General features: G+C 65.8%; 1 protein-coding gene across 1 annotated transcript in view; it reads right to left on the bottom strand.

Annotated features, from left to right (window-relative positions):
* SLC12A9 (solute carrier family 12 member 9) overlaps positions 1-14346 on the bottom strand; it is a 38997-nt gene that overhangs the window by 17286 nt on the left and 7365 nt on the right. The window contains exons 5-8 of the mRNA XM_026649934.2: positions 13279-13386; positions 13087-13198; positions 8361-8518; positions 4050-4132 (exon numbers count right to left, since the gene is read on the bottom strand). Coding sequence (XP_026505719.1) covers positions 4050-4132; positions 8361-8518; positions 13087-13198; positions 13279-13386 — 461 coding nt within the window. The remainder of the gene's footprint in view (positions 1-4049; positions 4133-8360; positions 8519-13086; positions 13199-13278; positions 13387-14346) is intronic.

Genomic DNA, 14346 nt, shown 5'->3' with positions numbered 1-14346 from the left:
GGGGAGCGTCCGGACCACGCCCAGCCCTGGGGTAAAGGGGGGAGGTGCAGGGGAGCGTCCGGACCACGCCCAGCCCTGGATAAAGGGGGGACGTGCAGGGGAGTGTCTGGACCACGCCCAGCCCTGGGGTAAAGCAGGGGACGTGCAGGGGAGCGTCCGGACCACGCCCAGCCCTGGGTAAAGCAGGGGGTGTCTCAGCTGGATGCAGGGAGCTAGATCTAAGCACCGAAGCGATGCGAGCGGCAGCCAGGTGATCCCGGGCCTGCTGGTGCCCACGCCCTCGGGGAGGGCCTGCTCCGTTCTTGGGGAGCCGCGCCCCAGCCGCTCTCCCACCCCCTAACCCCCCAGCGCGGCCGGGAGCCGCTCTGCGCCGCGAAGCCGGCAGTTCAGCCTGACCTGCAGCAATCACTCCACGTGGGGCGCTTTCGATTATTCAACCCATTTAAGCAATTGGGAATTTCAGCTCGTTGGGAGCTTAATAGCGCCGAGCCGCGGTAATCGTGCCTGGCTGCTCTAATGGAGTCCCCCACCCCCCGCCCTCACTCGCCCAGCCGTTTGCCTTTGATTTATAATTCAGTTAGCTGCTCATCAAGGGAAAGGATCTAAGCTGAAAGGTAGCAAACCCCAAGCCAGTAGGCCAGGGGGGCCAGGCGTGGGGGGGGGGGCGGCCGGGGGGGCAGGGAGATGCTGCTATCAGGGAGCCCACAACTAGCTGCTGTTGGAGAGGCTGGAAGGGGCAGATGGGGGGAATGGGAGCCTGCAGTGGGCTGGGAGCAGGCCTGGAGATGGCCATCTCGGGCAGGCTGCCAAGTGCCATTAGCTGCTAGGATATGGGGTCCCTACGGCTGGTATGGTGCCCCGGCTGGCCCTGCAACTCCAGCCCTGAGCCCCCCATGCAGCTCTGCCGGAGCCCCTCACTCCCGACTGCAGCCCCCTGCTATCCCAGCCTGGGCTCCCCACCCACCCCACAGCTCAGCCCCATCGCTGGAGCCTGTCGGGGCCTCTCCCACCCTGGGCCCCGGAGCTGGTGGGGATGGGTCTGCCTGAAGCCTGTCCAGGACTAGCTCCCATGACTCCCGTGGCAGGGGGTTGGCCTCTCTCTCAGCAGCCGTGTGTGAGGCCCTCACCCCATGCCATGCATCAGTGCCACCCTGCGCCCCTCAGCCATGGCTGCCGCCCGCCATTTTGGATCTGCAGTCTGGAGCTCACGTGAGAGTCACCAGAGTGCCTGAGGGGCTGGAGAGACCCCCATTGCCTCTGGGCCCGAGCACCCCAAGGCAAACCAGCCGGGGCAGATGCCGGGCAGGCCCCTCCCCTAGCAGGAGCCAGCCCAGCCCCAGCCCCTTGAGGCAATTCTCAGCTCCTCGCTGACTGGCCTGCACCAGCGCGGGGTGTGCGTGTGTCTCCCCTTTCCCCGGGCCAGGCCTGGCCCCTCGGTGAGACGCAGCCATTAGCTAATGGCAGGGGCGGGCGATTCCTCCCGCGCACCACGGGGCTTGTGATTCAATTGACTCCGGAGGAAGCAAAACGCCTCTGAGGAGCAGCTGCTGACGAGCTGGCCAGGCGACGGGTCCCCCCTCTCACAGCGGCTGGCGCTGCCCTGCCATTCAGCACCGGGCCGCAAAAGCCAGGCGCTTTCACGGCACAGGTCTGTACCCTGCCCGCTGGAGCCAGCCGACGCCATGGTGCAAGCAGCTCCGGGAGAAGCTGGGCTCCTGGGGGCTGGGTTTGGAGGCCAGGTGCTTGCGCTGCCTGGGGTCCCGGCTGAGCACCCGCTGGCCTGGCCCCCTCCTGGATCGGGTGTGAGCACAGCCAGCCGAGGCCAGGGAGTCGGAGGGAGCCCCCCCACCCCCAGGCAGTACAGGCTGGAAGCCAGAGAGAGCCCCAGGGGTCGGTGGGCAGCAGCCCCCGTACAAACTCCTCCCCGCAGGCCCATCCTCCCCCATTGTGCCACTTTAGCTATTGTCTTCACCTCGGCCTCTCTGCAGCCTGGGTCTAATCCTGCCCTGTGGCCCCCCAGGAGCGTCTCTGAGATCTGACCTTTCCTTCCCCCACAACAGCAACTCTGCCCTCCAGGCCCCAGCATCGTGTGTCGGGTTATTGCCTTTCCAGCCTGGCCAATTCCCGTCCCGCCAGCTGATAGCAGTTGGCCCCTCGCTCTGACCCCCTCCCTTTGCCTTCCCCCGCCTCCCCCCTTCATCGCATCAACCCATCTTCACTGTCCAGGGCCCTCCGGGTCCATCCCCACCCCAGCCATCATCCCTCAGATGCCTTCCCATCGGCCTGTGATCCCAGCCTCCATCACCCACCTGGGACATTTCCAACCAAGCACCGGCTGCCCTTCGCCTGGGCAGGGGGAGGGTCCCAGGCCAGCGACAAAACCACCTCCTTGTCCTCCACCCCCCTCCTTAAACCTCTCCTCCACCGGGATGCCACGACATGGGACAGGTGGCTGCTGCGCTCAGGCCACTGGCCAGTGTGCGGCCCGGTGGTGTCTCCTGGTCTCCACCGGCTGACCCCGTCTTACACTGAGACTGTCAGCTCCCCGGGGCAGGGGCCGTCTCTTGGCTCTGTGTTTGTACCGCCCAGCGTGCTGGGGCCTGGCGTCTCAATGGGCCGCACCTGTAGCTGGACGCTGGCAGCAATCCGATTCTCTTCATGCCAACCAGGTGCAGCCCACGTGGCCAGTGGCCCTGAAGGTACAAAGGGCCAGATCCTCAAAGGGATTTAGGCTCCTAACTCCCATCGGCTTCAATAAGAGTTAGGCACCTAAATACCTTTGGGTTTGCGGCTCTGTGATTCCTTGCTGTCCATCGCCCTGGTTCTCCTGTACTGGCTCCCCCCCACGTGCCTGCTCTCTGCACGTGGGCGCTGGGAGCCCAGGCCCCAGAAATGGATTGTTATCCCCGCCGCCTGCAATCAGGGCCGAGGTGGCTGAGGCCGCGACGCCTCGTGCATGCGTGTGTCCATGTTCCCTGCCGGCTAATGGGGCAATTTTTTAGCATTACATATATTTGTCCAATTTGGCGGAGTGCAGACGAGCTCGCTCTTGAGACGCGAAGCCGGCGCTGCCTCACCACTCCTGCAGACTGGCTGATGGCAGGTTCCGGGCACAAGGCGATGATCCTTGCGGCGGCACAGTGATGCCCCCCACCCGCACTGGGAGCCCTTTGCACACGGAATTAGAGCGATTGTTTCCTTCCCCTGGGAGGTCTCACGGCTGCACCCAGAACCGGAGAGCGAATCCCCGGGATCTCAGCTCTGAACAGCACCCCCAGAGACATCCCTGCGTGCTGCCTAATGCCTGTGACATGCTGGGACTTGAGAATGGGGCCCACGTGGTGCCTGTCTGGCTGCCAAAGGGATCGAGCCCCCTCCCCCCTGCCCCAGTTCCTGTTGACTCCAATGGGGGGTTGGAAATGAGGCCCCAAGTGCCCCACAGGGAGCCAAGCCAAGGGACAGATGCACACCGAGGGGCAGGAGTGGAAGCAGCCCAGCCAAGGGGCGTTGCCAGGTGCCAATGCTGCACAGAGGGGCCGCTGGCACGCAGCAGTGAAAGGGTTAAGAGTGGGTCCTGGACCCTGCCGGCAGCAGAACTAGAGGGGCTCCGTGCTGGGGATACCAGACAGCCAGGGGGGAGCCCAAAGGCCCTGTTGGCCCACAGATCCAGGCGACTCCCCCTTCAGGACTGCCCAGGCCCTGGTGTCCCAGCCCCTCACTGCACCAGCTCAGCAGGGCAGTCTGGGAGTCTGTGGCGAGATCCCAGATCTCCTGAATCCCAGCCCAGAGCCTTAACAACAAGGCTGGCCGGCCCCTCTAAATACACGCCTTGGGCCCCGTTCACGGCTGAGGGCCCATGGCCCTTCTGCGGGTCTGGGCCCGTGTCCTCAGCCAGTTCCCACCCACCATGGACGTGCGGCACTACGGCTGCTGCTCTCCACCCCAGAGGTGGCTACATATCCGACTGCTGCTTGGGTCTAGCTCTGGGCTCCTCTGCGGTGAAGCGCCCACGGTCAGTGCTCCCACTGTGCCCTGCGCAGCCAACTCACCTGCACCACCACCCAGGAGAGGATCACGGCTACCCAGGGGTTCCCACCGCGGGAGGTTTTCTTTGCTGGCGCCAGAGCTCTGCCTGCAGGGGAAAAGGAACCAGACGCTCCGTGTGAGAGAGGATTTCGAATGGGAGCAGAGTCAGTGCCAGGAGCGGGGCAGGGATCAGCCGGGACACTAGGCCAGCAAAGCCAGCGATCGCAGCCCGTCCAGCCCTCACAGCCCGTCCAGCCCCCACCCGTGTGCCCTCGCCACAGGCACTGCCCCTCCCTGGCCCGTCACACATCCAGCGGCAGAACCAGCGCGTCCCAGGGGGCGAGTGGGGGGGGGGAGAGGATCAGGGCCAATGCAGGAACAAGGTTCAGTCCATGCCAGCCGCAAGGTCTGAGATACACAGAGCACGGAGCTCAGCCTGGCATGGCCCCACCCCCAGCCAGTGGATCGGGGCCTTGCCGAAAGCTGGCTTGCTTGCCCAGGCAATAAGGGGAACGTGGCACCGAGGCCCAGGAACTGCCCCCGCTCATCAATGGCCCTCCACCAAGACCCAGCCTGCTGGAGAGCCCAGGCCCTGGGGAGGGGGGACCAGCCGCAGTGTGACGGGGAGTGTGGGGGACAGGAAGTGGGGAGTCCTGTGCCAGCAGGCAGGGTCCAATGCCACAGGAGCGGCACCTCCAATGGGCATTAACTCTGAGAGCCAGCACCACGGCCCCCCTAACGCCACCGGGGCTTTGGGGTCAGCACTGACTGAGAGGGGACAGCGCCCCCTACTGAGCCCCCCTCTCCGCTCCCTGCAGCACAGTGCCCCCTAGAGCATTGGGGTCAGCACTGACTGAGAGGGGAGAGCGCCCTCTACTGAGCTCCCTGCAGCACAGCGCCCCCTACTGAGCCCCCCTCTCCGCTCCCTGCAGCACAGCACCTCCTGGCACACGCTGGAGCTTTGGGGTCAGCGTTGACAGAGGGGACAGCGCCCCCTACTGAGCTCCCCCTCCCTGCAGCACAGCGCCCCCTGGGGGATCAGCAAGGTGCCTGCGGGCCCTGGGAGGTGGCCCTGCCGGCGTAGCTGGGGAGCTCTGAGGTGCTCCAAGCCAACGGCGGTTCAGCTGCAGCCCACACGCGCTCCAACCCCTGTCCCTGGGAAGCGGGAGCGTGGCCTGCGCTCACAGCACGTTCAGCAGGTGATCAGTTACCCAGGAGCAGAGAGCCGCCCGGCCGGGGCGGGGGGAGCGGAGCAGAGACACGCCTTAGCACACAGGAAAACGCTGGGTCTCCACCGCCTGCCTAGAGGCCCGAGTGTCGCAGGCCACCGTGCCAGCAGGGGAACGACCCAAAACACGGGCCCTTCGCTCCGGCCTGGGGTGCAAACTGCCACGCCGCCCCCTCCCCTGCACTGGCCCCAGAGAGACCCCAGCCCAGCCCCCAGCCAGTGCCGAGCCGCTATGCAAATGGTTAAGTGGCTGCATGCATTAGCGAGTGAGAGTGCGATATTTCATGCCGCCGATGGCAGCGAGAACATAAACTACCTGCCAGAGAGGCTTTCAGAGCTGCCTGGTTTAGTCCATTCCAGGGGGTTTAGTGATTGTTACAAACGTCCTTGGGAATCCTGGCTCCATCCCCAGTCCCCAGCCCAGCAAAATCCTCCACAGGGCACCTAACGGACCCGCTCTCTGGTTACCGTCCCGGCACCTGGCAGAGCCAGCTCCTCCACCCCCCTTTGGGCTGCAAAGCTCATGTCAGGGCCAACCACGCCAGGCCTTTCCCAGACACCCCCACTGCTGGGCACGGGCTCAGGGAACGGAGCCAGCTGTTGCCAGAGAGACAGATGTGTCCACCGTCACAGATGCATGGGGGACCAGAGAGGGGCAGGAACCGGGGCCGTGCTCTGCCCCGGGCCGTGCTGAGTCTCGGGCGCCTGCCCACAACCCGCCGGGCCAAGGAGAACGCAGCCTGGGGAGAAGGGTGCTGCTTTCCATGGCGAGGAAGGGGCATCGCTTGAGAATCAATGGCCCGATGGGAGCCAGTCGGATCGAAGGAACCACATCAGCAACCCGCTTACCTAGGGTTTGAGTGGAGGGCTCACTAGCCCCTCTCCTGGGATGGGACTCCATGGACACACAAGCCTGGGTGTCCCCCCAAGCACAGCTATGGTCCTGCCCAGGGGCAGCGCTTGGCGTGGCTCTCCAGGGCACCTCGGGAGTGCTCTGTAGCACAGGCCCTCAACGACGACATGGGGCAACCCCGTGCCCTGCATCTGAGCATCTCCAGGGTGGGGCAGAGGTGTCCCTACACTGCACATGGGGAAACTGAGGCACCAAAGGCACCTCGGAGTCCTGTCTCCCACCCCCCGCTCCAACCACTGCACCCTCGCCCATCTTGCCCTGCAAGGCTGTGGTGTTCCGAGTGCCAGCAAGGGGCTGGCAGGCCCTGGCGTTGGAAGGCCGGGAAGGGGGAGAGCCAAGGGATATTTATTCAGTTGGCTAGAGAAGCCCAAGTAGGCCGAGGAGCTAATGCAATCTAAGTGCCCACGCTCTTGCCTGGCAGGCGCCCAGCCTGGCAGGGCCTGGCGCTGCTGCAGCCTGGACTCCAAGTCACTGCTGCCCCCAACAGGTCTGTACTTCATGTCTTCAGAGCGCTGCACGGCACGGCCATGCCAGCCCAGGGCTCCCACAAGCAACGTGCTGGCTGAGCAAAGGCGGTACCCCCCCCCCCAAGAGCCCCACTCCAGCGCTGCAGGCGGACCTGCCGGGGAAGGCTGCCAAGGAGCCAGGGGACTTGGAAGGACGTGCGGGCGCCTGTGCCCAGAGCCAGAGGGACCGTCGGAGAGCACGGGGGGAGGGGGGGGGAGCCAGGGAGAGCAGCTGCAAGGGGCTGCATGACTGGAGCGGGACTGAAGGGCAAGGGACACGGATTCCCCCCACCGCTAGGGAGAGCCCGTTTTGGGGGTGGGGAAGAGCTCATTTGGGGTGGGGGTAGGGTGGTCAGGGAGCCGAGGGCGTTGGGTGGCTCTGTGCCCCCGATGTGAGAAGAACCGCTCCCCCGGCGGGGACTGGCAGGGAGGCGTCCCAGGACCGCGCTCTCCTCCCGGTGCCAAAGGCCGAGCGGCAGCAGGCGCGGGCACAGCGCCCCATCCCCTCGCGCTTGGCAGAGCATTTGCCCTCAGCCTGGCTGCACCTGCACCGGGAGCAGAAGCTCATTCCCCAGACACCACCCGCCCGCCCCGGCCTTTCTGCTCTGGGGAGGAGGCAGCCTGGCAGACAGACAGCGTGGGGAAGGGCACTCCCAGGGGGGTTGAGAGTGGCACCCTCCCAGCAGCGAGGGTGGGGCTGGACCAAGGTGGGGCTGCCTTCCCGCCTGGGGGCTCCCTCAGGACAGTCTGCCCCCCCACCCACTCCCCACGGGCTGGAGGGACAGCCAGCCAGGGAAAGAGCCTTCCCTGAACGGACCATCAGACCCTGCCCAGTGCTTGTGCCCCGCCCACTGCCCTGAGTGACAGGGCACTGTATGGACCGGGCGGAGCCAGCCGAGACGGAGGGGGCCATGCAGCCCAGTACCACCCTCCCCTGCTCACACAGGACGGGGAGCTAGAATCTAAGCCACCTCCTTGTGGGGGGGGGTGGGGTGTCGCTGTGTGTTCCCACTGCCCTCTGCTGGATGGAATCAGAACTGCTCACCCGCGTGTCAGAGGCCCCGTACAGTTTCCCACTTGTGGAGACTCTCCCGGAGAGGCTCCAAGTTCTCTCCCTGGCCACACTTTAGTGACGCTGTATCTGGCCCAGGCCCACAGGGTGGCTGCACAGTGGCTGGTGAGGGGGATGCAGAGCTGTTCCCCCAAGGAAAGCCCAGGCAGGGTAGCAGGGAGCGTCTCAATGCCCCTTGTGTGGGCCTCAGTCCCACAAGTCCACAGCATAAAACCCCCTGCACTGGTGGCTCTCCCGGCTGCCTTTGTGGGGCAGGGCTGACCTGGCAGTGGGCTGGCTGGGGGGGTTCCCCCTGCTCCCAGAGGGGGTACAGCTCTGGGGCACAGACGCTGCAGTGCCCAGGGCTGCCCCACCCCACGGAGACTGAAGCCAAGTCAGTCCCATATAGCGCTGGCCTGGACGCTGCCTCGGAGAATGGGATGGCTTCAATGCTCCTCCTGTTAACCTGGGGATGGCGCGATCCCCAGGGGCCAGCCCCCTGCCGCTCTGCGGGGTTGTGGGGGGATCCCCACTGATCTAGGGGGCTGGGGGAGGGGGATCCCCAGAGGCCAGCCCCCTGTCACTCTGTGGGGGGGATCCCCACTGACCCAGGGGCTGGGGGAGGGGGGCACTCACCAAAGATGTCGTCCTTGGCCAGGGCGTAGAGGATGCGGGAGGCTCCGATCAGGTTGCTCATGGAGGCTGAGAGGGTGGACGAATAGATGCCAATGATGACAAAGGGAGGCCAGACGTTGATGTCCCGCAGGAAGCCGTAGTCCTTCTGGAGCAGGATCCTGCCAACGGGGCAAGAGGGGTGAGCCGGAGCACCTCTCTGCGTCCGCTCTCTGCGCCCCTTTCCCTGTAGGGCACCACCCAGCCGCCTGCTCTCTGCGCCCCCCCCCCACCCCGCAGGACACTGCCCACTCTCCTCACCCCCTCCCCCACAGGGCATGGCCCAGTGGCTGGCTCTCTGCATCCGCTCCCCGGCAAGGCACCACCCAGCTGCCTGACGCCTGCTCTCTGCACCCCTTTTCCCCGCATGGCACTGCCCAGCCACCTGGTGCCCGCTCTCTGCCACATGGGGCCACACTTCTTGGACCAGAGCCATGAGCACTGCTGAGTGGGAAAGCTGCCCCATCTCCCCCGAGGTGCCAGGCGCAGCCACCCCCCCAGAGAGGGGAACCGGAAAGCACAGACACACCTTGCTCCTCCATCCCGGGGCAGGGATAGCTCAGTGGTTTGAGCATTGGCCTGCTAAACCCAGGGTTGTGAGTTCAATCCTTGAGGAGGCCATTTAGGAAACTGGGGTAAAAATCTGTCTGGGGATGGGTCCTGCTTTGAGCAGGGGGGTTGGACTAAATGACCTCCTGAGGTCCCTTCCAACCCTATGATTCTATCACCTACATGGAGGGGTTTGTTATTGCAGGGTCTCTCACAAGCACTGTGTTTATTGTTAGTGTGGGGGAGCACCATGCAGGCAGGTGCGGTAGCGTGGGGGGTCCCCAAGGGGCGGAGATGGGCACGAGTGGGGGCTCCCCAAAAGGCCAGGTATGGCACGGGCGGGGTGTCTCTGACAGGCCATGGGGTAGGCATGAGGGTGTGGGGGGGGCCCGTGACAGGCCGAGGGGGTGTGGCGGGAGCAAGGGGGCCCTGACAGGCCAAGGGGACAGGCACAGGAGTGCAGGGGGTCCCTGATGTATTGAGGCGGTGAGGGCCAGAGCAGGGGGTTCCCTGACGGGCCGAGGGGGCGGGCGTGGGGGCTCCCTGACCAAGTCCCTGAACACTGCAGCCCCTGCAGAGCACAATTCCTCCAGCGGGGCCCCCAGGCGGCTCGCAGGTAATTGCACTCCCAGCCCATCACCAGGCCAGGGCCCAGCTGGAGCCAATTGCTGCCATCAGTCTCCCGGGAGGCGGCGCGTGGGGCCAGGGCCGATCGATAGCAAAGCAGTTACAGCCAGGCTGGGAGACGGCTCGCGCTGGGCCCTGGCTTAATCAAACCAGCCAGCCCCGAGGCAGCTGATTTCCTGGAGGACCTAAACCAGCCCCCCCACCCCCCACCTGCCCTCGTGCCAGCACCACAGCGAGGCCGGCTCTTCTGGGGCACGTCTGCCCCGGAGCAGCGATGGGGGTGCTCAAAGGACACCGGCATCGGGGCTGTGGTCAGGGACAGGGGCGCCTGGGGTCAGGCTGGCACCAGGTGGCGCTTCCAGCCTGGGGTTTGTTTTGTAAACGCGGCAGGCAAGGCTGGTACGGGAGCCCGGGCCACGCGCAGCAGCCTCCCCAGCGTGGCATCACGCCCCTCTGCCATGGCAGCCTGGCCTTCCCTGTGTGCAAAGCACAGCCACCACCGGGCAGATCAGTGGCTCCAACTCAGCCCTGCCAGTGGGGCAGCCTGCTGTGCCCAGCTCCGGGCTCCCCGAGACGCTGCCCGAACACTCTGCCAGGGCCAGGCTCTGCTCCTGGGGAGAGACACGGGCCAGGGAACCTGGAGATTTTACCTTCTGCACATCAGGGTGTACCCCCAAGTGACGCAGCGGGGCGGGGTGACCCCAGGGCTGGGCTGCGGGTCAGGATTGAGGGGCACTGCAGAGCTGTGTGGGGACCCCAGGGCTGGACTAAGCAAGACACCGCGTGGGCCGCGTCTGGCTGAGGCGGGCGCTGTGATTTGCATCACACTGGTGGCTGGAGTCTCCAATATTCCCAGGGAAAGCACAGGGGGAGTGGACGTCTGGGTAACTCACCCGTCACTTGCAGAGTCAGAAAACCAGCGTGGGAGAGACCAGGCCCCACCAGGCCTCTGGGTCGGCTCCTGGACTTGTGGATTTTAGGGCTACTCTCTCGGAGGCCCTGGGAACCCCTTCCTGATGGGGGAGCACGGGCAGGCCAGCTTGCGTGTGAAGGGAATATCCTTTCCCAGGCAGCATCTAGGCTGGGGCATCAGCTCTGGGGCCTGGCAGTGCCCGGTTATGGCCCGTTTGTCCTCTGGCTGCTGCCCTGACCCCCAGCCCGCAGGGTATCACTACTGCTTGGTAGGGGCATCCCGGGCCATGTTGGCAGATTCCCGCTGCTGGCGCGAAGGGTGGGTTCTCAGAGCTGCCTGGCCACGAGCGGTTCATTGTGGGTTGGAAGCCACGCGAGCCATCGATCAACTGGAAGCCACCTACCAGGGGTTTACGAGACAGCGACCCATAAAGCTCCCGGCCCCGCAGCAGCCAACTGGCCGAAACTCAGCGAGGAACTAAGCGGGGAAGGAGCCGTTTGCTGACGCTTTACAAGGATACAAATGGCCCAGCCTTTAATTGAATTTTAACAAGAGCCTGAGAGCAGGTGGGAGATAAATGAGCCCAGATCTGAAACCTCAGTGTATCTGGCAATTAATACCTAATTATCTGGAAACTGATCACCTTGCTCAGAGTGGCAGCCGAGCGGATGGCCCAGTGTGGGGGCCCAAGACAAGCTCCCCGCACCCCGCTGGGGAATCCCGGCCCAGCCCCGCCGCTCTGGCTGGCTGCACCCCGGCTAGATTTCAAGGGCTGGCTCGACCTGTGAGGCAGCAGGAGGGTCGCCCAGCCCCTCACTCACCAGGCTGGACAACCCCAGTTCCATTGTACGGGGCGTTTGCACCAGCCCTTGGCAATCAAAGTCCTGCCATCTCCACAGGGACAGGAGACCCCCCCCGGGACCTCTCCCTCGGGGCTGGGTTTGCCCCGAGTCTTCACGCACTGCCCGATGTCCTCCTCCCCAGAGCAGGCTTCTGCTCCTAACCTGCCAAATGGCACTGCTGGTGCGAATGGAGGGGGTGGGGTGCCTGCCAGCAGGGGGCGTGGAGGAGGTGCCCCTGCCGGGCAGGCCCCAAACATGCACAATGTGGGAGGAGCCGTAGAAAGAATGGTGGATGGGGCCATCCTAAATGAGAAGAGGATTGTTTTTGTGTAGGTCCTACCTAAATAGCAGCTCCTGCAGGCTTGTTCTCAAGGCTGACAGGACCAAGCGTGACCCAGGGCTCGGCTCCCAGCTACCCAACTCCAGGGGTGGGGGGGATGCTCTCCCACAGGGGGGCAGCCCCCTTCCTGGGGAGCCATGGGACCTACAGCAGGGCTGAGTCAGGCCTATTATCCCCAGGGACTGGAGGGGGAAACCGAGGCAGAGCCTTGTCCGTGGCAGCAGAGAGGGGGCGGGTGCCAGAGGTAAATCACAGCCCCCGGGTTTCCAGCTCCCCATCACGCGCTCGCTCCTGACCAAGTCTGGTCAGGCCGGCCCCTGTGGTGCTGGCCCGCTTGGCCCGGCTCTGAGCAGCGAGCAGCTGGAGCTATCCACCGGGGGGAGGTTGGGGAGGGGAGTGGGGCACCCCCTACGGCAGCCAGAGGGCTCTGGGGGGCAGGATGGGACCGGAGACCCCCCCTCCCCTGATGCCGTCCAGCAGGCAGGAGGCCACTGCTTTGGATCTCGCTGGCGGAGCTGTCCCTGGCACTGCCCAAGCTCTGCGGTGCCACCTCCTGGCCTTTGGGGGCTGGGCGGGGCCGTGCACGCTGCCTGCTCCCATGGCACCGGGTGCCCCGACAGCACTCAGCCAGTGACACCCCCCCCCAACTGCCCGGGGGTTGGAGGCAGGCGTGGGGGCCGTGCCCTGGGCCCGTCTTGTTACTCAGTGGGGGGGGGAGGTGAGCGAAGCCCATTACCCATTCCTGAGTGACAGTGCCTGCCCAGCCTGTCCCCTGTCGCTCTGAGCAATGGCTGTGCATTAAGATATTAGCCGCCGACAGCTATAACTCTCCCGACTCCTGCCAGCCGCCTGCCACCGGCCCGATTTATGGCACCACTTTCCAGAGTGGAAAATTAACAGCTGAGCCCGGGGCGTGCTCCGGGTGGCCCCCGGCGCCGGCACAGCAAGGCGGGCACTGCCCAGCAGCCCTGCAGGGCCCCAGCTCCGGGACGGGGAGCGGAGCTGGACCAAGCAGGCGCTACCGGGCGTGGTGGCATCATCGGCACGGCATGAGCTTGTGGGGAGGCCCTGGCCCGCAGTCCTTGAGAGCGGCAAGCACGCAGCTGGGAGGGGCAGGCCCCCGACAGCCCTGGATGACACCAATCCCAGAGCCTCCCAGCCCGCCCACGCCTGGGTGTCTGCCAGCCCCAAATCAACGCGGCTCTTCTGCAGGTGGATCACTCAGCAACCTCCTGGCCCAAGCCAGCCTGCTGCCCGTCCTCCCCAGCATGGCCTTCCCTGGGCTCCGGCTTCACTCCGCCCTGATGGCTGGGCTGCCCCCTCCCTTCCTCCCCCCCCCGGCATGCAGCCCCCTCGCCCCGCAACGGAGGGTCTGTGTCTATGCTCCGGCGGGGGGTGGCTCGGGTCGGGGGCACGTACCTGTCGCAGGTGCAGCACAGCGTGATGGCCAGCAGGTTGTAGATGAGGTAGGTGAAGAGCACGGCGGCGATGGTGCCTCTGGGGATGGAGTAGCTGGGGCGTTTCAGATCCCCTGCGGGGGAAAGTGAGGGGAGGCCGTCAGCCCTGCCCCATCTCCCCCTGCCCCGCCCCCCGTCCCTGCCCCCTCCTCACCCGACATGTTGGAGCCGGCCATGATGCCGGTGCAGCCGTTGAACATGACGGCGAAGACGGTGCTGAAGCTCATCACGCGCCCCGTGGTGTAGTCCACGCCATAGGCGGCTGCCAGGGCAGAGGGGAGACGTGAGGAAGGCCCAGCAGCCTCAGCACCGAGCCCCCAACGCAGCCCGGAGCACGGGCCCCGGCTCCGCCACCCTCCCCACCCCACTCGAGTGCTGCGTCAGGCCGGGCTGAGCGCGCTGGGCAAGGGGGGGGCCGAGGTCAGCCCGGCGGACAGGTCTCTGCCGAGCAAAACTGGCATGGGCACCTGCTGGCCATGGGGCAGCGCCACTCGGGGCACAGCCGCCGCGCTGCCAGGGAGCTCCCCAGCACAGCCACACTGGCAGGGCGTGAGGCTCGGCCGACAGCCAGGACACAGCCCCTGCCAACTGCCTCTAGTGGCACCAGGCCGGGGCAGGTTGTGGGCACGACCATTCTGGCAGTAAAGCTGGAAGATGGATCATGTGGGGCTCATGGCCTGGGCCTTTGCTGGGGGAACTGTAACCCCCAAGGTGAGTCCCAGCAAAGTGCCAGGCTCTGCTGGGCAGGGCAGGGCAGGCAGAGCTGGGCGGGATAAGATGCACTGGGGGTGGGGGAGGAAGCTGGGAACAGGGTCAGGTGGGGGGCCTGGAGGGGAACTGGGGGCAGGGCCAGGGGCAGAGTGGGGTGGGAGGTTGCTGGACAGGGTTGGGCGGGAAGGCCGGGTGAGGGGGTCGCTGGGCAGGGTCTGGAGGGCCGGGTTAAAGGTTGCCAGGCAGGGATGGTGGGATGGTGGGCGGGCAGGCTGGGTGAGGGGTTGCCAGGCAGGGTCGGGCAGGTGGTGGCCAGGCTGGGTGAGGAGTTGCTGGGCAGGGTCGGGCAAGCCAAGTGAGGGGTTGCCAGGCAGGGTGGTTGGGTCGGGCAGGCCGGGTGAGGGGTTGCCAGGCAGGGTGGTTGGGTCAGGCGGGCCGGGTGAGGGGTTGCCAGGCAGCGTCGAGCAGGGGGTGGACGTGTCGGTGAGGGGTCATCGGGTGGGGGGGTGGG

The sequence above is a fragment of the Terrapene carolina genome, unplaced genomic scaffold (assembly GCF_002925995.2).
Source record: "Terrapene carolina triunguis isolate 2854851 unplaced genomic scaffold, T_m_triunguis-2.0 Scaffold88, whole genome shotgun sequence".
NCBI lineage: Eukaryota > Metazoa > Chordata > Testudines > Emydidae > Terrapene > Terrapene triunguis.
Note: the sequence above shows the minus strand (reverse complement) of the source record. Positions and strands in the feature narration are given on the sequence as shown.